The sequence below is a fragment of the Panthera pardus genome, unplaced genomic scaffold, assembly GCF_024362965.1.
Source record: "Panthera pardus isolate Hobbes unplaced genomic scaffold, ASM2436296v1 HiC_scaffold_7, whole genome shotgun sequence".
Lineage (NCBI taxonomy): Eukaryota > Metazoa > Chordata > Mammalia > Carnivora > Felidae > Panthera > Panthera pardus.
The window spans coordinates 11,439,875-11,462,797 of record NW_026527002.1 but is presented as its reverse complement, the minus strand read 5'-3'; the positions used below and the strand labels follow the sequence as shown (position 1 = coordinate 11,462,797).

At 43.6% G+C, this 22,923-nt stretch overlaps 1 protein-coding gene and 1 long non-coding RNA gene across 2 annotated transcripts in view; both read left to right on the top strand.

The window, feature by feature from the left end:
• Window positions 1-199: 199 nt before the first annotated feature.
• On the top strand, window positions 200-3,914 carry LOC109250274 (uncharacterized). Its single transcript, XR_008419885.1, has 3 exons — window positions 200-699; window positions 1,715-1,816; window positions 3,543-3,914. It is a non-coding gene; the product is annotated as an uncharacterized LOC109250274 (long non-coding RNA).
• A 2,524-nt stretch (window positions 3,915-6,438) lies between these two features.
• Window positions 6,439-22,923, top strand: part of CA8 (carbonic anhydrase 8) — an 89,325-nt gene continuing 72,840 nt past the window's right edge. The window contains exons 1-3 of the mRNA XM_019421272.2: window positions 6,439-6,791; window positions 7,872-8,063; window positions 19,395-19,519. Coding sequence (XP_019276817.1) covers window positions 6,692-6,791; window positions 7,872-8,063; window positions 19,395-19,519 — 417 coding nt within the window. The 5' untranslated portion in view covers window positions 6,439-6,691. The remainder of the gene's footprint in view (window positions 6,792-7,871; window positions 8,064-19,394; window positions 19,520-22,923) is intronic.

Here is a 22,923-nt window from a genome sequence, read left to right as displayed (position 1 = left end):
GCACTTAAATTCTGAGTTTCTGTTTCTTCATCTATAAAAAAACACCTTTTGTCATATTATGAATTAATGAGCTAAAGCACATGACACACTTAATACGTAATAGATGATTAGTAAATCGCCAGCTAAGTAGAGAGGACTCTGCCATCCACCAAGAGACATCAATCCTGGGGCTGTGAGTCTGAGTTTGCTCAGAGGCAGGATGCAATAGGGCTGGAGTGTGCATCTCAGTTGGTGTTTGATTCTTTCCTTTTTCCTTTCTTTTTTTTTTAGAGAGCAGGGGGAGAGGGAGAGGGAGAAAGAGAATCCCGAGCAGGCTCCACCCTGGCACGGAGCCCAACGCGGATCGATCTCACAACTGTGAGGTCGTGACCTGAGCCGAAATCAAGAGTTGGACCCTTAACGCACTGAGCCACCCAGGTGCCTTGGTGTCTGATTCCTAACTGTTCCTACAGCCCACATTCTCCTGGTGGTGGTGATGGAGCACATTAGCCGACTTCACCAACTCTAAAGGCAGTAAATTTGGCAGCTCAGAGCACGGGTTCGAGAGACAGACCTCAGGTCACCCACCACCTCTGTCTGTGGCCGTAGACAAGTCTGAGCCTTTGGTTTTCTCACCTGCAAATGAAGCGATATTATTGGAGCTCGTCCGAGAATGAAAGGAAACACTGGGAAATGCTTTGCATAGTATCTGTTACATAGGTAAGTGCTTGCTTCAGTTCTCCGTGCTGCTTACTAAACCACTCCAGAGCTTAGTGGCTTGAAACAGTGATTATGATTTCTCAGAGTTCTGTGGGCCAGGAATTCAGGCAGGGTTTTTCTGTCACACATGCTGCCAGCTGGGGTCACTACCAGCTTTCAGGTGGTAGCTAGGCTGGGCTGGAAGGTCCCCGAGGGCTTTAGGCGTGCACCTGTGCCTCTGAGCCCCTCCTCCACCTGTCATCGCCTACCTAGCTTGCTCTTCCTCACAGCATGGCGGGCTCAGGGTGGGAGGGTTTCTTCCATGATGACTGGTTTCTGAGAGCAAAAGAATTGGTCAGCCCGCTTTAAGGCTAAGCCCACAACTGTACGGGGTCACTCTCTCACCGTCTGTTGTACAAAGCAGGTCACAGAGCCAGCTCCGATTTAAGGGGACGGCAAGAACTGTGGCAGCCATCTTTGGAGACAACCACAGTGCTCAAATGATTACTTTCCTGTGAATTGGTTTGTCATCTTGTGTAACAGGCATCCCTTTAGGTCCCAGAGCTTCATGGCCTGTTACAAGGCAGAGTGAGGCGTCAGAGCTGCTGTGGGAACTAAAGTAGGGATGTGGCCACGGGGCTGTTCGAACATCTGACGGATGCTGTTGTGTCTCCACGTGTTTTCAACGCTGTTGTTCTGTCAATACCACGTCATACTCATTCAAGCATGTCATCTACTGGGTATTTTATTTCATGTCGCGAGGTTATTTTGAGACTTTTAGAAAAGGAAATTTAGAGCAAACATAAAGATACCTTATCTGAACATGTCATTTTTGCTTTTTTATTAGCACCGCAGAAAACCTTCTATTAACACCATAGAGAAAGAAAACAAACTTGACCAAAAAGTCCAAGCTGCGCTGGCTTCTGTATTTGAAGTTTTGTTCTTTATTTTTCCACTTGACCGGCATGTCTATTTTGCCTCCCTTCCTTTTCCCTACTGCAGGCAAAAGAACACTTATTTATCTTTCCATTTAGAGGGCATTTCCTTTATGAAGCCCCTATTGACACACCTGCCACCAAGTAAACTTGATCACTCCCTGTTTTTGTGGCCCCGCTGCTCCCTGAAAGCTTCTACCACGGTAATCACAATTTTTATTGCACTAATATATTTATAAAGGCTGATCGGGTCACCATATGGCTGCTGGCACAAGGAAACTAATTCCTAAGTGCCTACCATGTGCTACGTGGGGGATACAAAGAGGAACTCAGATGGACTCTTTGCTCGTGAGGGCTCATTGTCCATTGGAGGAGATGGCTATAAGATACATACTTCCAACTTAGTCTTAATTTCAGGGCTCGAGATCTGTACACGGTATATGGAAGCGCTCAACCACTTGAGTGGGAGTTTCATTTGGCAGAATACTTGGAAGGTTCCCTAGAGAAGGTTTTGCTTCCTAATAAAGGTAGATTTGAGAAGCATCAATATAATGATCACACGGCCCAACGGCAGCCATTTTGGTTCTAGGTGGAGGGGCCCATGAGTAACTGCTGTGATCTCAGACGAGGGAAGAGGGTTCTACCCATGTTTACTCAGAGAGGAGGCACATTTCTCATGGAAACGGGCTTGCGCACCGTGTGGTAAGATTGTGAGGATCCTAGATAGGGCCGGGGCTCCTACGAACTTTGCGAGGTGGGATACGGGCCCTGCTTTGCAGTGTTTAGTTTCCTTGCAGGCCAGAGAGGTTCTTCCACGCTAAAGAAAAAGATGACAGAAAGCATTTCAGGAGATGAAACTTGCCCTTGAACTCACCGTTACCTGATGGGCTGCTGTAGCAGCTAGGTTATGCTAGGCTGCTGTAAAAGATTATCCTCAAATTTTAGTGGCTTATGAAACAAACGTTTACTTCTCACTGACATTACATGTCGACTTCTGGTTGGCTGTGGCTCTGATCTATGAGTCTTTTTTGTGCCAGGATCCAGAGTGACTGAAGAAGTAGTGGCTTTCTTAGACTGGGTACTTTTGGGACAAAGGGACAGACAGGATGGTAGAACCACATGACAACTCCTAAGGCTTCTATTAGAAGTGGCATGTGCACATTTACGCGTATTTAATTGGTCAAAGCAGGTCCTATGGTCAGTGAAGTGCCATCTCACAGAGAGGGGCAGAGAATGAAAGGAACCATAATAAAACCTACCATGGCTACCCAGAACCTGAACACTGAAAGCTGATGGTTCTGAAGACAAAAGATCAAGGAGAGATCAAACAAAGGTAGGGTGATTAACACAACTTTAAGTAGGCAAAATATGCGATTAATCTGGTAAGGTAAAAAATGTGAACGAATCAGAACTTCTCGCCTCAAAGCAAAACTTGAAAGTTTCAGACATCAAAATACGTAATGAGGAAAATTTTGATGTTGTGAAAATTAATCCAGGGAAAATTCACTAAAATGGAGTTGGGAAGCCAGGGGGGAGCACAGCGGGGGGAGACATCACTCAAATGTCTATCATAGGAAGAATTGTCAATTACAGACTCGAACGGAAGAACTGTTCACAGGAAAGAATCATAAATTATGGGCCCCGATAGGGACTGATGGTTCGTTGTATCTCCTACAAGAAATGAACCACCTTGCAACTCAGCCAATGAGAAACCATTATCATCTTGAACTTTCGCTTTTCTCCAATGGACTTTCATTCAAAACAACCCCTTCCCACCTCCTCTTTCTCCATAAAGTAGTGTTCCTCTCCTTTGTTTGTTGGACTTGTGTGTGGTTTTGCCACAGCTTACCTTTTCTGAATCGCAATTCTCTGATATTCCTGAATAAATCTATTTTTGCTGGTAAAATGGCTGGCTGTTTTGTTTTTCAGGTTAACAATGTCTTCACTGACAAAACGAAAATCAGACAAACTAAACCCAAGAAGGGACTTACTCCAGTCACAATCCCACTGAAGCATGCTTTTTCTGAGTAATCTAGATTGGTCTTGGCAGGTCACGGAAGACACTTAATGGAAAAGTGGGTCCACAAAGAGCACTTCGTGATTTGGTATCATTACTTGTGCTTAAAATGCTGTTGGCTCACTCACTGCCTTCTACATCCTACTCAGCCTTTTTCATTTGCCTTAAAAGCCATCTTTTCCAAGAAACTCTCCTTGATCATTCCCATCTGTATGAATTGCATCTTCCTTGCATGTAATGGTGTTTGCATTTCTATTAAATATATCGCCTTTATTATAGTTAATTATTGACTGATCCCCCGCCCCCCCATCCCAAGATTTCTTGGGACCGATTGTGAATTTCTGTGGGCAGAAAGAGTGCTATTCATTTTGGGGTCTCCCACAGTGCACAATGCAGAGCGGTACACAGGAAGGAACAAAAGTCATGGTTGCTGAAGTTTAGAAATTTACAATCTGGTTAGAAGCCATTTGATATCCATAGGTTAGCGCTGTCCTTGAGGTGCTCCCAGAGCATAAGAGGTACCCAAGAAGAATGTAATAATTGTTCATGACTCGTCTAGAGCCCAAACTCAACAACACAAGGAGGAAGTCTGGGTAAGGTAGGCAAAGGATGGGGGGAGATTGGGAGGAGAGGGGTGTGTAAGTCAGGGATGCCGTGAAGCCATCTTAGTGCGTCTTTGTTCCTGTGACATCTAGATCAGTTTGTCCCTTTTAGTTATTTCTATTTCTGTTTTCTTAGTATCAAATAGTAATAGTTATACAGGTCTTAGTTTTAATAAATTGTTCTACTGATGTGGTTTGACCTCAGTTATGCAAACACTATAGAGCAAGCCATAGAAAGTTCATTTAAGGAATCAAATATGCTATTAGGTTGAAATATTTTAAAATTACATGCAGGGGTATGTGGAGTACTTATGTTCATAATATAGAGCAGGGATATTTTTAGATTCTCTGATATTAGATTTAGGTGTGCTTGCTCTAGTTTATAAATCAAAGAATTGGCCTATATCTTCGGTCTGTGTGTTTAGGTTTTATGGTGACAAATACCTTATAATAGCTAGAAATAGAAATTCCATCTTTAGTGATAATATAGTACAGGGACCTGAGAAGAGGTCTTAAGGTGCTGTTAATTAGCAGAAATCTGAAGCACACAGTCTCAAAGCAATTAAGGCTGTTAATTGAATATTTGGATGCACAGTGTAATGGCTCGTATGTCGCTGGGTAGGGTATTCTAGGCTTGCGGTGAGGAGCTGCGTTATACACATGATGCTGAATAATTCAGAAAGAATAAATATGGGTAAATGTATGTTTGTCTAGTAGTTAACTGCATTTATAAATAGTGATATATTGTTGGCTATATACAAAATGGTCTATTAGCTGCAAAATTCAATATTGGTAATCCAATCTTTCAGCCTATCTGCTGTAAACATGGCACACCGTTTGCTCATGGAACCCTGACCTTTTTGCCATGGTGATTTGCTGTTCTCTGGTTTGGTAAACATCTCCATAATTCATGTGATGCTTTAAATGAAATTGGTGGTCACACAGGGCTACAGTTTGGCATCTGTGCATGTGTGGGGTGCAGGGGAATGCACATTGCTCATGAGCTCAGGGTGGCAAAATGATTTTATCTTCCACAGGTTCCACTAGCTGCGGCATTTGATTAACATGTTAACATACTTCTAGCAAGAAACGTGAAGGAAAATGTCGGCATTGTGAAAAGGTATTCAACAATGGAAAGAGAAACGGAATGTTCCTTTTAGAAGCACTTCGGTGAAAATGGTTAATACTTTGCATCGTGGATGCTATGATTTAGGAACCAGCTACTCAAACTGCTAACAGACATTTTGGTGCGCGCACAGAGCATATAAAAACACATTTTGCTTACGGATCAATTCTGAACTTATGTATGTACACTTTCTAAAAATATGGAGTTAACCTGCTCAGGGGTTATTAGCTTGGGCTTTTAAAATGCATTGAAACAGGGGGCCGAAGGCATGAACTCATTGGGAAGCACGTGTAAGGTAACAATGGGACCTCTACGGAGCAGGCAAGTTCCTGTTACGCAATGTGTGCATTTCATTATTTACATGATTTCACGAGGCATTTTGGGAGCGGTGTGCACAGCAAGCTGCGCCTGCAGCAGCACCCCAGACTCTGAAAGTAAAACCACACGCCCTTTCTTTATTGCTTTTCACTACTCTTGCTTTTGAGATAATTTTTTTTTTAATGGAAAAAATTCCCCGGATTATATTTACTTCTCTAGATTAAAACAATTTTGTCCGAAATGGTTGTAGGAACTACAAGTTTCTCGGGAATTTTTCCATTCCCGTTTCCGTCATCCTTCAAGGGCGAATTATATAGTAAACCGCCAATAATAAAGATCGGGAGTGGGAAACTTTTTTCTTGAGGTCTCCCAGTCCTCTCTTTCTCCTACTCAAGGCAATTCATCTCGCCTCTCCCCGACCTCCTCCCCCACCTTTTTTCTTTTGGGCATTTCCTGCAGTAAAGCCTAAATGAACTAGACGGAGGTCGAAAGCCCCGGGTCAAGGCCCCGCACGCGGGGGAGCCCGAGGGCAGGCCCTGGGTGACTCGCGGGCTCCTGGAAGGTAAAGCGTGGGAGAGCCGGCCGCGGGGAGGCGACGCCGCAGGTAGGGGGCGGGGCTTCTGCAGTTTCCCTGGTGGGGCCCGGCAGCCCCGAGGCCTTTCCCCGCCGTCCGCCCCCCTGCGCGGGGGCCACGGAGCGAGCGGGGCGGATCCTCCCGTACCAGACACGCCCCCGTCCGGTTTATAATTCGCCGGCTGCCGCTCCCGGAGCCGCGGCTCCACTCGCGCTCCGCGGGGACTTGGCACGCTCTCGCAGCGCCCGCCGCCCGAAAAGTCCGGCTCGGCCCGCGCCCACCCCGCGCCCGCCTCGCGCGCTCACGCCCCCACGAGCGCGCCCACACCCCCACTGGCTCACCCGCACCCTCGCACGCGCGCCCTCACACGCGCTCACGGTCCCACTCCTGCCCGCTTCCCTGCGGCGGCGCGAGAGCGCCGAGGGGACCCACGGCCTTCCCATGGCTGACCTGAGCTTCATCGAAGATTCCGTCGCCTTCCCGGAGAAGGAGGAGGATGAAGAGGAAGAGGAGGAGGGGGTGGAGTGGGGCTACGAAGAAGGTAACCGGCCGCGCGTCGGGCGGGGTGTCCGGGGTCCCGGGCGTCGCGCGTGCGTCCCGCCGAGCGCGGGGTCCCCGCTGCGCCCCGCTCTCCCACGTGCGTGTCTGTCGCGCGCACCCGCTCCACTGGTGGAAGTGGCTCCAGGAGAGAGGGCGTGCCCGCCGTCCGCGTTCGCGTCGGGGAGCCCGGCTTCCTGCCCCGCGGCGGCTGGCACCTGCGGCGGTTTGGAGGGCCAGCCTTCGGCCGCCCCGGAACACTTCTGTGCGCGCGCCGAGGGCCCGCGAAGAGCGGCGTTACGTGTCGCTCAGCACCTTCGGGTGCACGGTGCTGCCGCGACCACCCTACGGGCAGAAAGTGTCCTTGCCGCCCCTCCGTTCGTGAAGGAAACTAACAGTGTTCAGCTCTTTCTAAAGAAGGCCTGGATTTCAAGCTCGGTCAGCGGGTTTGGTCCGAAGGGGGCTGACTTTTTAAAAAGTTTTGCTTGCTACATTTATCCCGGAAGATGTAGGAGTCCTCATACATGTGACCACGGGGGCTGGTGTTGAAACAGATGTGGAATTTTTGACTTTAATTATAAAATAGGGAAAGAGAATATGAGTCTGTATTGCGTGAAGATATAGGTGTGGGTATACGTACATATATCCACTTCAAAATGACCATCTTTGCATTCTGTTAAAGAGGTGTTCATTCACTAGCATCAGATTTAGTGGTTTTTGGCTCTCCTCGAGCAAGTTGAGTTACAGGTATTTCCCCAGTAGTGCATGTAATTGAACTCATGAGCAGAAAAAAATTTTGTGGAATTACTGTTTTTTTAATCACTTAAAGATGAGCTAGACTTCCTAGAGTCATAAAGGATTACATCTATGTGGACAAATACAAATAGGCTATTTTGTTAGTCCGGGATTTTATGTATGTATTTGATAGCTTTAGATCATTCGGAATATGAATGCAGAAGTTCTTCCACATTTATCGTATTTCATCCGTCAAGGATCATAAACAGTGTTTAAACTAGCCTTTGCATGTTAAATTTTACCGGAACTTTTTAAAACCTGTTCTAAATTTGCTTCATTTTGTCCTTAGGTGTGGAGTGGGGCTTGGTGTTTCCCGATGCTAATGGGGAATACCAGTCTCCCATTAACCTAAACTCAAGAGAAGCTAGATATGACCCCTCACTTCTGGATGTCCGCCTCTCCCCAAATTATGTGGTCTGCCGAGACTGCGAAGTGACCAATGATGGACATACCATTCAGGTTATCCTGAAGTCAAAATCAGGTATATTAGAAAACATTTTTGAAAGGATAAAAGGATGAAATAATGAAGATGGCAGTTTGGTTGTTCTGTGTTGTATGATCTTGCTGGAACACCCTTAGTCGGTCGACTTAAACTTGGTGGGATTTGAGGAAAAGTATATGCAGGTGTACTAATTTGCATTTTGTCCTAAATTGTTGTTTGGCTTAACTCGTTCAGATAATTATTCTCTTCTTTCACTGCTTGGTGAAACTAAAGATTAGGATTTTTTTTTACCTAATCTGGCATTCAGGATAAACTTTTCAAATTAATTTTCTCTACTATATGAATGTGACAAGAAGAACTTCAACTAATAGCAATCAAAAACATCTCTAAACTTAGTAAAAGACTTAAATGGCCAACAAAACTGTTTTTATTTTTAATTCTTCCCCTCCCCTTTGAACTCATCTGAGATGGATCTGAAATGTTTTGTGGAAAAGGTGTTGGAAATTGTCAAGAAAGTTGGCTTAAATGTAGGAGAGAGGAAAGAAGAATTTTGAAAAATTAGCATGCATATTAATGTTTTTCTTAGTGAATAATAGTTGTATTTCTCGGTAAGAATATAAAATTAGAGTATGTTGAAATGCTAGGAAATACTAATGAGCAGAGATCCTCTGTGCCCAAATTAATTCCGAATTAATAAATTTTATATTTCAACCCATAAAATCTTTGGGTTTATTATTTGGCAGGGCAGGTACTGATTTCCAATGGTGGATTTTTTTTTTTTTTTTATGTTTATCTTTATTTTTGAGATAGAGACAGAGCGTGAGCAGGGGAGAGGCAGAGAGAGAGGGAGACGCAGAATTGGAAGCAGGCTCCAGGCTCTGAGCTGTCAGTACAGAGCCCGATGTGGGGCTTGAACTCGTCAACTGCGAGATCATGACCTGAGCCAAAGTCGGACGCTCAACCGACTGAGCCACCCAGGTGCCCCCCTCCCTTTTTTTTTTTTTTAACTCATTGTGAATGTTCCTGAACTTTAATTTAGAGTCCATGAGCTAGTCACAGATGGATGTAGTTTTCCTTGCTGTTCTGAGTTTGTGAAGGTATGGACATCATCAAACAGATTGTAGGTTTTACTATATGTAGTCAAAGAGAAACCGCTTCAGATATAAATTTGGATTTAAGTAAGATTTTGTGGGGGAGGGTATCCAGGAGAGACATTATGTGGTACTTTTTAAGAACACAGTACAGTTATTAAATGCTGACTGTTCTGGTTTATGAAAAACATTTGAAGGTAATAATAAATGTGTATTGGTATGTTGACATGCCTTGGTATTTCTGGAAATAAACATTTATAAATCTATACAACAAAAATGCATTGCACATCAGCACTGTGGTGAGTGAGTATAGGTTGTATACAAATAGATAAGACTGTTCTCCAGGATTCATAGTTTAGTGAAAAACACGATCCTTTAAATTTTCTTTTTTTAATGTTTATTTATTTTTGAGAGAGACAGAGACAGCACAACGGGGGAGAGGCAAAGAGAGAGGGAGACACAGAATCCGAAGCAGGCTCTAGGCTCCGAGCTGTCAGCACAGAGCCCGATGCGGGGCTTGAACTCACAAACCGTGAGGTCATGACCTGAGCTGAAGTCAGACGCTCAACCGACTGAGCCATGCAGGCACCCCAAAACACAATTCTTTAAAGCATTAGTATAAATGCTAGTGGAAGTGTTATGAAATATGGGAGCATAGAGGGATGGCTGAGTACAAATACTCTGCTGTTAGAGCCAATTTAACGTGATGGAATTGAATTTAACATTTCCTTCTGGTCCCTTCACGATTTTCCTTGGCCCCCTCTCTTAGCCCAGAACAGACACTATCAAGCAGTGTCTCAACTCTCTACCCGCAAGATTTTCCCTTTCAGGGTCCCTCCACCTTCCACCCCTGACCCCTGACCAGCCGGGCAGAGCTCTCTGTATGGCTGTCCTAGCCTAATTTGGAGACACATGTTCCACACCCTTTCCTCCTGCCTCCTTAGGGAGCTTTCTCCTTTAGATGCCCTGTCTCCTTGCTGCCATAACAATTTCTTCTTCCTTGTTTCCTCCTTTTTAGTATTTCTCAAACTTAAAAAACAAGTAACAACCAAAAAAAAAAAAAAAATACCATGTCTGGACCATTTTTTCCCTCCTAGGATATTTGAGCTTCTCAAAGGAGTAGTCTGTAAGCCCCGAACACCCTGTCATTTATTTATTTAATTCAAGTGTTATCTGTATCAAAATAGAACATAGCTGTAATTTAAATAGCTGACTAGTACTGCATGTTTCTCTCTCTCCCTGGTTATACCCTTCCCCCCGCAAAAAAATACTTTTTGCCCTGGTGACGGCCACTTTTAGCTCTTAGCCATTTCTCCTGCTCTCTCCTTCATCCTTTACGGATACGTATATACTGTCATGCTTTGACATTTAAGATCTCCATGGACTCCTTGCTATGGAGAATGAGGCTGGTTCTCTTATTCTCCTCCCCCATTGTGGTTTTGCCCCTCTGTTGTCCCTGTATACTTAAATTGCAATTTTTATTTAAAGAATATGCATTAATAAAAAAATTTTTTTTTGTAATGTCTATTTATTTTTGAGAAAGAGAGAGAGACACAGCACAAGCAGGGGAGGAGCAGACAGAGACAGAGAAACAGAATCCGAAGCAGGCTCCAGGCTCTAAGCTGTCAGCACAGAGCCCGATGCAGGGCTCAAGCTCACAGACCACGAGGTCATGACTTGAGTCGGAGTCAGATGCTTAACCCACTGAGCCACCCCAGCGCCCCTGCGTTATTTTTTTTTATCATTACGAGTGTGTGGCTGTTGTTTCCAGCTGAGACTAGATTCCATTTCCTTTATTGAACAATATGGAGTTTTTCTCCCCTGGAGTTCATGCATTTTTATTTATTTAATTGCATCTTTATCTCTCATGATTTCATTTCCAGACTCTTGACAGATGGCAGATCATCAAGAGGTCCTTCCACCCTCCCTTGGAGGCCTCTCCTCCCTTCTTCTGCCCCACTTGGGCCGCATGCTCTCGAGGCCTGCCCTGTAGCCATCACTTGGAGCTGCCTGCACCTTATGCCTAGAGAGTTCCTTTGCTGGTCTCTTGTGTCCAAGCCCATGTTTCCTGGATGCTGGGCATCCACTTTTGAGGTTGATCCCTCATTTCAGGGAGTTTCTAGGTTTATTCCCTCCTGTGGTCTATCTTCCAGTAACTTCCTGGGAAGAAGGGCATGTGAGGGCTAAATGTTTGGACACCGTGTGTGTGTCTGTCCTGGGTACTTGGTGTGCCTTTTGCTCAGAAGAATTGTGTCTGTCATTTTTTAGAAATTTTCTTACATTATTTAATAAGTTTTCTGCTTTTTTTTATTTTCTTCTTTTGTAAGTCCTATTTTTTTTTTTTTTTGTCCTACTTTCTGGTAGATTTCCTCAATTTATATCTTTCAGTCTTTCTATCAAACTTTTCATTTCTGCTCTAACATTTTTAACTTCTAAGAAAATTGTGCCTGGGGCACCTGGGTGGCTCAGTTGGTTAAGCATCTAACTTCAGCTCAGGTCATAGTCTTGAGGCTCATGAATTTGAGCCCCGTGTTGGGTTCTGTGCTGACAGCTCAGAGCCTGCAACCTGGTTTGGGTCTGTGTCTCCCTCTCTCTCTACCTTTCCTGCTTGTGCTCTTTGTCTCTCTCTCTTTCTCAAAAATGAACATTATAAAAAAAAAAAAAGGTGCTATTCTATGACTTTTTTTTAGTTGTCGAAGTATATCTTCTTTTCTTACATTATTAATAAGTTTTCTGTTTTTTCTTTATTTTCTTCTTTTGTAACTCTTATTCTTGTTTTTTTTTGTTCTGCTCTCTGGTAGATTTCCTCAGCCTATGTCTTTCGGTCTATTAAAATTTTCATTTCTGCTCTTATATTTTTTTAAAGTTTATTTTTGAGAGACGGAGAGAGAGAATGTTTGTGTGAGAGAGGGGCAGAGAGAGAGAGAGTAAGAGAGAGAATCCCAAGCAGGCTCCATGCTGTCAGCATCAGAGCCCAATGCGGGGCTCGAACCCACACACCATGGGATCAGTACCTGAGCCGAAATCAAGAGTCGGACGCTCAACCGAGCCACCCAGGTGCCCCTGCTCTTACATTTTTAATAAGAAAATGCTTATTCTATGATTTTTTTTTTTTAGTTGACCAAGTATACCTTCTGAAAATTATTTCATAAATGCAGGCTCTTTCTCCATTCTTTCCTCTATTGCTTTTTTTCTGTTCTATGTCTCCGCTTATTCTGGGTTCTTTCTTCTATTTGTTTGGTCTCTGTTTTTAAGATGAGTGGTCTTCGCAAATGTCTAGTTATCTCTGGCTCTTTATTCATATTTAGGAATGGGCCTAAGAATTGTGTTAGTATCTTTTTACCTTCACTGTAGTTCTGCATTTTTGAGGATGTCATCTAGTTGGGATCCTACATTGGCTTCTTTCGTTCTTTCACTCAGCAGTATGCATTGGCTTCTCACGCTGGTTTTATCTGGCCTGCCAAGGTGCAGGTGGCAATCTTTGTTTTACCTTTTTTGTAAGGTATTACCCTTCTTGGATCGGGTAAATATAAATCAGGCCTGCACCCTGCCTTCAAGAAGCATACAGTGGTGGGGGTGCCTGGGTGGGTCAGTTGGTCAAGCACCTGACTCTTGATTTTGGCTCAGGTCACGCGTGATCTCGCGGTTCATGGGTTCAGGCTCCGTGCAGGGTTCACTCTCAGTGCAGAGCCCGAATCAAATACTCTTATCTCCTTCTCTCTCTGCGCCTCCCCTGCTCATGCTCTCTCTCCCCTCTCTCTCAAAAGTAAACGTTTAAAAAAGAAGTTTGCAGTGGCGGATCGTGAAAGATAGGTGTAAGGAAGAGATTATTTTTGGCTGACATTATTAAGGGAGGATTGGCTCAGGAAGTAGCATTTGCAGAAAACACAAAGACTGAAGAGCCTTTGGATTGGGATTATTGGAATGTGTATGGGGAGAGAGGGCAGTAAGCAGAAAGGACATAGGATATATGGGAAGGTGTAGACGTTGGATGAGGAGAAGTGAATCCTGAAGTATAACTGAAAGAAAAGATTCGTTCGTGTTAAATGAGATTAATCTATAAATGGAGTGGCTGTGTTGGAGCAAACTCATGAGGGGTCTGGAGCCAGGTGTAAAGAGTATAACCTTTTTTTTTTTTTTTTTTCCTCTGTAGAATATGTTTTAGGAAAATTAACCTGGCCATACCAAGTAAGATGGGATCTGGGAGAGGTCGGGAGCCAGTTTGAAAGTTATCACAAGAGATTAAGTTAACCAAAGCAGCTTCTGTGTTGGGAGTGCCATTGGAAAGGCAGGGGTGACAAGGGGCGGGGGCGGGGGGGTGGTTCTGAGATGCCGTCCACAGGGCTTCGGTGACTGATTCCGTGAAATGGCAAAGATGGGAATCGTCAGAGACGTGCGCTGGGGTGGAGCCCCTGTGACTGGACCACACTTTGGATCCTGTCACTGTGCTTCACCCTTTGTGCATATTTCAAGGTGACAGAGTGCCTTCTAACGTGGGTTGAGCCGAGCACCACATTCCAGGTCCTGTTGTCTCTTGATTATGGGGCATTTTACTGAGGCTGCCACATAGACGGCTCCATTTCCCTGTAGGACACGGGAATCCCTGTACTGCAGGAATCGTAATGTTTAGTGTGCACAAATTAAAATCAGACATCTTACAGCGGTATGAAAAGTAGCTTAAGTATAAAAATAGCACTGTAGATTTCTATAGCCTGAGTGGTTTAATACTTAAGTCACGAAAAAGCGTGAGACTGGCCAAGCTTCTGGAATAGAATGTCTTTCCTTCTGACGACAAACAGTGTGTTAAGGGTAATGACATTTTTAACGGGCCGTCAGTATGGGAGAGATTGCTAATCAGGACAGGTCATTTGTACCCTTCGCAGTAACTTATTATAGAAACCTTAATAAAGAAAATTTTACTTCTGGGTCTTTTATAATTCTCAATATTAAATTTAGACTAGATTACTTTTATTGTCAATCATGCTTCCCCCCACCCCACCAAAAACATGACAACTTTTTATAGTGCTTCTTAACAGCCTTGCTGATTTAAAGATGAAGTTGTCAAAAATATCTTTAAGTTATTTTCACTTAGGAAGTGGCTCTGTATCGTTTATTTATAGGGATGTCAGGGTTGAATTTCTTTCTGATTATACTTATTATTAGCTAACTTTGGGGGTCTTGCATCACCTGGAAAATTGCCTTAATCTGTCTCACTTTGCTTATACAGAGCAACCTAACTGGCCTCCTCCCCCTACTGTCAATGTTACATCCACTCTTAAAAGCTGATGATATTTGTTCTTTAATATGAAATGAAAGTGTAGGTTAAAAGCTAAAGACCATAAAATAATTGATTTTTGCATTTATGCCTTCAAATGCTAAAAAAGAACTAATTTATACTATTTTTGGAATGTTTTATGACTACCTTTTGGATTCCTTAAAATTTAAACTGAGGTTATGAAACCTTCAGACCTGTCGAGAATGAGCTGTTTGTTTGGGTACAAACAGGTAGACCTGTTGAGAATGGGCTCTTTGGGTCTTGAGATCCTTTGGGGGACACATCAGGGGCCATTAATATTGGTTTCCCTCCGTGTTGGAGCTATGACTCTGGCAGGCTCTTTTTTTGGGACGGCCAGGTGGTTAGGCTTGCCCTCTGATGGTCCACCATCCAGGTAGACCTGTCGAGAATGAGCTCTTTGGGTCTTGAGATTCTTTGGGGGACACATCAGGGACCATTAACATTGCTTTCCCTCCATGTTGGAGATATGACTCTGGCAGGCTCTTCTCTTGGGACAGCTAGCCGGTTAGGCTTGCCCTCTGATGGTCCCCGTCCAGGTAGACCTGTCGAGAATGAGCTCTTTGGGTCTTGAGATCCTTTGGGGGACACATCAGGGACCATTAACATGGGTTTCCCTCCGTGTTGGAGATAAGGCTCTGGCAGGCTCTGTCTCCTGGCCTCACCGTGGCTGCCTGAGCTGGGACAGCCAGCCACTTAGGCTTGTCCTTTGATGGTCCACTGTGCAGGAAGGTATGGGAGTAATATTTTAAAGGGCAAAAAAATATTAGTTCTCTGCTTAAAAGCTATCAGTGATTCCCTCTGTGATAAACTCCAGCTCTTAGGTATAGCCTACAAGTCCCCTCCCGGGGCTCACATCTTGAAGCCTACCTTTTTTCTCTTGAAACACACTCAGGGTTTCTCAGCCTCTTCTGGCCACTTGGAATGTACTCGCTCACTTCTCTCGGCTTGATCTTCCAGACTCTGCTTAGTTATCTCCTCTGGAAAGCGTTCCATGACTTTCTGACGCCCCGTTGGTTTTGGCGTGGCTCTCGCTTGGTATCCTCCCGGTTCCTTGGCGCTTTCTCTTACTGCTTTTGATGTAATCTGTTTAAACTACAGTATTAAGTTCACGAAGCACTGAGAATGTCTTGCTAGCCCTGAGCCTATGTCCTTCTTTTGAGATTCTTGGTGGTCAGCACGGGGCTGGGCATGGAGTGTATCTCAAAACGTGTGTTAAACTCAAATGAAATGACGGGGAATAAGCCTTGATCAATAGCCTTTGAACTGTCTGGAAAATTTGTTTTCGGCAGAGGATTGTGGAAGCTTAGTTGGACTTGGGTAAATGCTTCTATATCATGTCTTTATGGGATTCTCAAATTCTGCAGAGGCTTCTGAAAGGAGCGCTTTTTATGTGGATAAGCATAATAGCCATGCCTATTAGAGAAAATGCAGACGGTGGCAATTGCATTGGTTTATTTTATATTCTTTCCACGAGTGTGCTATTCTAAGGAAATGCAATGTGTCATCAGTGTGAGTTTCATGTTGTTTCGGTGTAATTTTATTGAACATAATGACATCACAACTAATAAACCTGCCACGTGGTGACAGAATATCACTCAGCAAAATTTGATACACATAAATGTAAGGAGAGTATACCGCTTTTGCTATGACTAGTTTCCTTATGAAAAAATAGGCTGGGAAAAGGGAGAATAAGAGGATGTTGCCAAATGGGTAAAACAGAGCTACTACTTATTTTTAGTCTATAGATGCAATCATTCTTGGGGGATGAACAGGTAATGCTTTTACTTGGCACCTCATAAAATTCTGAAGTCAGTATTTTGTCATTTTTTATGGCTTTGCACAGCCCTGTGATTTTAGTGTGGTTTAACTTTGGATTATTCATCTGCAGCAAAAGCGAAAGGTACCCAGGGCCTGAGTGCTGGCCGAAAGCTGCGTCTTTGTCACCCCTCCCTGGGGACCAGGCCTGGGCAAAATGCTTCCCTCCTTTGTGTTTATTTTCAACCCAATAGAATGTAAGACCCATGAGGCTCTTGTTTCATTATAATTTTATTGAACATAATGACTTCACAGCCAACAAACCTGCCAGGTAGGGACTAAATACCACATACTCAGCATTAATGCATGAATTTGCATTTTATCCAATAGAATGTAAGACCCAGGGGACTAGTGAATTTTGTCGGTTTTGTCATAGGGTATCTTAAGTATTTAATATGGTACCTGGTATAAGAATACTAGTTGAAAGGATGAGTAAATAAACCCCTGGGGGCCTGGAATTTCTCCCTATGAAGACACAGATCAAAATATCAGCTCTGTCCTCAAGTTTCAAACTAAAGACTTTCATTCCTGTTGAAGAAATACCAGGCATCGATCAGATGGAGGTTGTATTTTGGTCCCCTGAAATCACTCAAGGTCCGTTTCCTCTTTTTCTATAGGAGAGTATTGGTGGACTGCCCTGTAACAGTTCAGAAACACTGTGTGTGTGTGTGTGTGTGTGTGTGTGTGTGTGTGTGTGTGTGTGTGTGAGTGCGCCCTGAAAAGAGATTTTGGGGAAAGATTTTTTAAAATCCTCTTTCCCATTTCACATGTGCTTCATTTCACAATGCTACCCTTTTTTTTTCTTCAGCAACGTGGAGCTAAGCCTCCTCTAAGACCATTTTTGCCTTCTATTGAAAGAGTAGAGAGTGAGAGAACACCCGTCTCCCCCCACCAGGCCTCAGGTCGGGCTGTAGCTGTGCATGGTGAGGGGTATGTTTTCTAGTTCTGATGATGCAGGCTGGGGTGTGGCACGGGACGTACCAGAAGCTTTTTCCCATTTATTCTTTTTGGTTTAGGAGGTGGGGTACATTCCACCTTTGGGAGTGGGTACCAGACTTCCTTCCTGGTTTTTCTCAAGACCAGCATTGGACAGCCAAGGGAAAGGAATGATTTTTATTCACAAACTGTGGCATGGTGGTTGAAATAGAAGCATTTCATCCACAACATGGATGGGTTATTGGACACGATGCCATGCACTTGCTCTGCAGTTTGGGACATCTGTAAACCTTTGTGATCTATGTATTTACATTTTCTTTTTTGATGGTTCTGGAAAATAGGATGAGGTGTAGTAGTTCTCAAAAGAAGGACTGCAGCTTAGAAATCCAAGCTTAAAGAACTCATGTTTTTGTTTTTTTTTTTAGTTCCTGCAAACAGATGCAGAGATTTGGGTCCCCCTGTCCTGTATCAGTGGGCAATGTGGATCAGAAGAGTGGAGTCCCAGGCTCCTGAAGTTTGCTAGCTAGCTGGGTGCCCAGGGCTGGTCACACTTTGCTCCTCTTGGCCACGTTTTCTCCCCTGTCGATGGGGATGATTAACACCGACTGACCCTTCTGATTTGTTGTACGATTTAAAATAAGACCAAGCGTGAGGAAAACGTTAAAATCGCGCCAGGTAGTGTTCTCCTAAAGACCATGTGTCTCACTTCCCTTCCCCGCTGGTTGTGAGGTGTACATCCTTGGAAAATTATCATGGTGTTTTGCTGCTGATAGCTCTTTTTCTTCTTTGAGCTGGTAGAAAGCTTAAAACCAAGTTTATAGGGTACTTTTGGTAAGGATTTCACGGCACTCGTTTGCGTGGCAGCCGCATTTCCCCGTCTGTACCTGTCTCTGTCTTTTGTTTTCCCTTTGCTCTTCCTTCTAATTTATGCCTTCTGGCTGTATTACACGTACTGGATGTCAGAAGCCCTAACATGTTTTTAGAACCAAGTTATTAGATGAACAACCAGCCAAACGAATAATGCTGCACCAACTCCCTTACTTCTCCTTTGAGGTTTAGAGTAAGGATGGACAGCAGAACTGTCCCTCTGTGTGGCACTCATCCTTGGGCACCATTGCTTCCTTCACAATGGTGGCCCGAGTGTGAATGCTAATTTCTTTCAAGAGACTGCTTCTTGGGGGAAGAGGTAAATTTTTTCAGCTTCCTAACTGAAAGAGTAAAAATAACTTACAATTCTTAGCCAATACCATCTAGAGTTAACATTTATTTTTAGGAAGAATGCAAACAACCTTCATTGATGTCAAAATTGGTCATCTGTAATAAACTAAGTTTTTTCGTATGCTGTCACGGAATGTTTAAGGAAAGTATGTTATTGCTTCGAGACAGGTTCTTACACAAATGTACTTTTCATCATCCTTAGAGTGCTCTTGTTTGGGACAAAGTTCTGGGTTATATCTGGAAATAAGACATAGAGACACGGCCCCCGTAGAACAAACGTTGATGTCGTTTTTCCAAACGTTGACATTTTAAATATTGTTAATATTCTATCATAATTTTATTTCACTTGCATGTCTGTGGTTCTAAAATGGTAAATAGCTTTTCAGGTGTTACTTTGTTGTTGAGAAATCATATGGCCATAATCATTCTTTTCATGGAAAATTTTGTTAGCTTACACTTTTTAAATTGACAGTCTGGTGCAAATGGATGATCTTTAATGGATTTAATTTATTGACAGGTTTATAACAAATTATTGGTCAGTCTGAGGCACAGATTCTATTCTTGTCTCCTGAGCAGTGTGCTAAATGTAAGTCTCAGGGAGAGTAGGTACTGTGTGTTTTCTGTGTCTACTCCTTTACCTGAAAGACACAAGAAGTTGATGTTCTGCAACATTTCGAAGTATTTCAGTGTTTGAACTTCAGTTTTGAACTTACTGTTGTAAGAATTCTGCTGCCTCTGCAGATTCACTAGTCAGTTTTGTAGATGCTGTGGATAGATGATAAACTGAAAATCGGTAACTTTTGGGGAAACCTCAACACTAGACTCAAATCTAGTATCGATATGATAGTGTAAGCGCATCCCACAGTTAGAATATATTTCTCATTTTGGCTGTATGAATTCAATCTGTAGAGCTCATGAGAGCTTTCTGGCAAAAAATGTTCCCCATGTTTAGAATGCTATACTGATGAGTATGTTTGAGATGTAATTAAACAGAACTTAATTTTCTTTTTTCAGTTCTATCAGGAGGTCCATTGCCTCAAGGGCATGAATTTGAACTGTATGAAGTTAGATTTCATTGGGGGAGAGAAAACCAGCGCGGTTCTGAGCACACAGTTAATTTCAAAGCTTTTCCCATGGAGGTAAGAATAACAAATCCTCTTGTAAAACTCTTACTGTTCATGTAAAGTGTTCAATGATTTACTGAGAATGGTTTAGTTTAGAAGTAGTTGCACATCAATTGGATTTTATCAATTGATATTAAAATGATAAAGTATTTACGGAAACGTAAGCTCAGGGCAGCAGATGACGCTTCCCAAGAACTTTGGTGAGCTTGAAGGATGCACATGGGCAACTGGCTGTAAAGGTAATCTACACTAACAAGTTTCCTTTCAGCGTTGGTACTGTTCTAAAAATTCTGCTGCCTCTGCAGATTCACTAGGTCAGTTTTGTAGATGCTATAAATACATGATAAACTGAAAACCAGTAACTTTTGGGGGCACCTCAGCACTAGCCAAAAGTCTACTTGAGCTCTGATTAAAATTGGTAAATTGGTTTTATTCACCCTAGGCATTTAGAGATTTTTAGACATTTTGTCTGAAGAATTCCCTCCTTACTTACTGTCCTAGTCGGTTCCTGCTGCTTCTTCAATACCTAGTGGACGTATCATTTCTTCCATGGGAGTTTTTCTGAGTCCCTTCCCTAAGCAGAATGAGTTCTCCCTCTTTGGTGTTCCAAGTGTACTTGACCGATTGCTGCCATGGCACTCATGGGTCATAACCTTTAGTGCCTACGGTGTCTTTCTCACTGATCCTATGGGTTCCTCTTATGGACTGAAGTATTCGCGGCCCCCATTCATATATTGTAACTCTACCCCCCAATATGATGGTATTAGGAAGTGGGGGCTTTGGGATGTAATTAGGGTTCGATGAGGTCAGGAGGGTAGAGTCCTAATGAACGGGATTAGTGCCCTTATAGGAGTCCAGAGAGAGCTTGCTTTCTCTGCTCCTTGCCATGTGAGGACATAACAAGAAGATGGCTGGCGATAAGCCAGGAAGTGGGTCCTCACCAGACGTCAGATCTGTCGGCCTCTTGACGTTGGATTGCCCAGTCTCCAGGACTGTGAGAAATAAGTGTTTGTTGAAAGTCACGCCACCTGTGGTGACTTGGGCCCAAGGTGGCTAAGACAGCTCCTGAGGAAAAAGTCTCCCTCTCATTCTTTTCTTCACACCCGTCATTTAATCCACTGCTAGGAGTGTCTCTGTGAAATGCAGGTGATGTCCCTGTTGGTCCAGGCCTTGTTTATATTTCTTTCTATGAGGACCCATAGTTCTCTCCTTGCTCGCAACTGCACGCATCCTTAATTAAGTATGGAATTGAACATGGCTAGACACTGTGTCTAGTCCAGCCTAGTGACTAGAAATCACTACTGTATAATTTATGGAAGTGATATTTGTATTTCAAAGAATGAAGGTAGAGGAAGGCCTTCTTGATATTACTTTAATTATCATTTTTATTTTTATTTTTTAAATTTTTTTTAACGTTTTATTTATTTTTGAGACAGGGAGAGACAGAGCATGAACGGGGGAGGGTCAGAGAGAGAGGGAGACACAGAATCGGAAACGGGCTCCAGGTTCTGAGCAGTAAGCACAGAGCCCAACGCGGGGCTCGAACTCACGGACGGTGAGATCGTGACCTGAGCCGAAGCCGGACGCTTAACCGACAGAGCCACCCAGGCGCCCCTAATTATCATTTTTAAGAAGTCTCTTCGGGGGCTCCTGGGTTAAGTGTCCGACTGTTGATTTTGGTTCAGGTCACGATCTCCCGTTTCTTGAGTTGGAGCCGCATGTTGGGCTCTGCGCTGACAGTGCGGAGCCTGCCTGGGATTCTCTCCCTGCCTCTCTCTTTGCCTGTCCCCTACTCGCTTTCTCTCTCTCTCAAAATAAATAAGTAAACTTCAGAAAAATCCCTTTGGAATCTGAGGATAACCCTTTTATTAAAAAAGACTCAAGTCTTAAAAGTGAAATATTAAGTGTTTTAAGGATGGAGGGAAAACAGTATGTTGAGCAGCACCTGAGTTGGTGATCGGGAGGACCGTAAAGGAGGGCAGCTCCTTTAAGGCCTTGATGGGGAAGGTTGGGTCTTCAGACGTTACCATTCTAAGCGCTGTGTTTCTCAGTGCCTACAGACATTGTCTGACTTCCACCACCTGAAAACAGTTCTGCCGTGTCTTTGTGTCGCCTCTGGCTACTGTGCTGTCCTCACCCGATGTGACAAGGAAAAGTACACGCCAGGATGCATCAGGGAGGAGAGAGGGCACAAAAGAGTCCAAAACAGTTAAACCTGCAGGGTAGTGGAGGGCAGAGTGAGGGGCAGGTTGAACAGTGGACGGCCAGTGCCTCAGCTCTGCCCTCTTCTTCGAGATTGAAAGACCGTTTCATCACTTCCTCTCAACCATCTTCCAAGACGTAGTGTGATATAAAAAAATTTAGTGACAGATGGGAGTAATTGGGTAGGCAGCAACTTGTAGGTGAGAACTTAGTGGCTTTGCTTGCAACGCACGGAATTTACAGCCTTGAGAAAGCTTGATTAGATTAAGGGAGTCGGTGGTGTGTGTTCTTTGCTCTGCGGTGGATTAGCATTTCCAGACCACAGGTTCAGACTGGTTCTGTTACTTGGTGCCACTTTAACTGCTCCGGTCCATTAAGCACAGGTAATGGTTTGTTTTGAGTGAAGATTAAATTCTGATAGGCTTTGTTTCTGCAGAAATATTTATATTTAGGGTAATGGAATTACTTGCTGTAATTTTTCCAAAATAGGTGATGAATAATACTTACACTCTTTGTTACCCCAGATTATCCCTGATCCAGTCCTAGAGAAAATACTTGTATCACCATCCGATGTTTGTGTAGTGTTGTATCCCATGGAGCACATAAATGCAGGAGCGTGAGTGGGCAGAAGCAGAGGGAGAGATCTATAAGCCACGTGTTTTCTGTTTATGTGTTTTGTTTTGTTTTGTTTTGTTTTAATGGTGGTTGTGAATACTGAGCTGGGTGTTCCGGGGGAGGGGGCTCACACACGGTGTGCTGAAAGAGAGAAGAGAGACGCTCCCTGTAGAATTGTCCAAGAGGGAATGAGATGGCTGATGTGGAGATAGGTAGGTGACTTGCCACTGGTCCCCTGGTCCTGAACTGCCCTCACAGGCCACCTGGAGCACAAGGGCATGGCAAATAGGACAGTGGAGAGGGAGGGCATCCAGTACCCTTTTGGGCGTGTTATTAAAAAAATGTTTCTTAAAGATACTTTCCATATTTTACTTATACTTTAAGACTAACTTTAATCTCCAGATCACCTATCTATACATACTTTCCTTTTATTGATTTCACTTAACCTGAAATGAATGGCTTACTAAACACTACAAACAAATATTGACCACGTGTCTTATGTGAAACATAAGAATGGCTTCTAACAGTCATTCATCAGTCTCCCCACTAACTTTTTAAAGTTATGAACATACACAGTAAGAACAATTCTGAAGGTTTTTGAT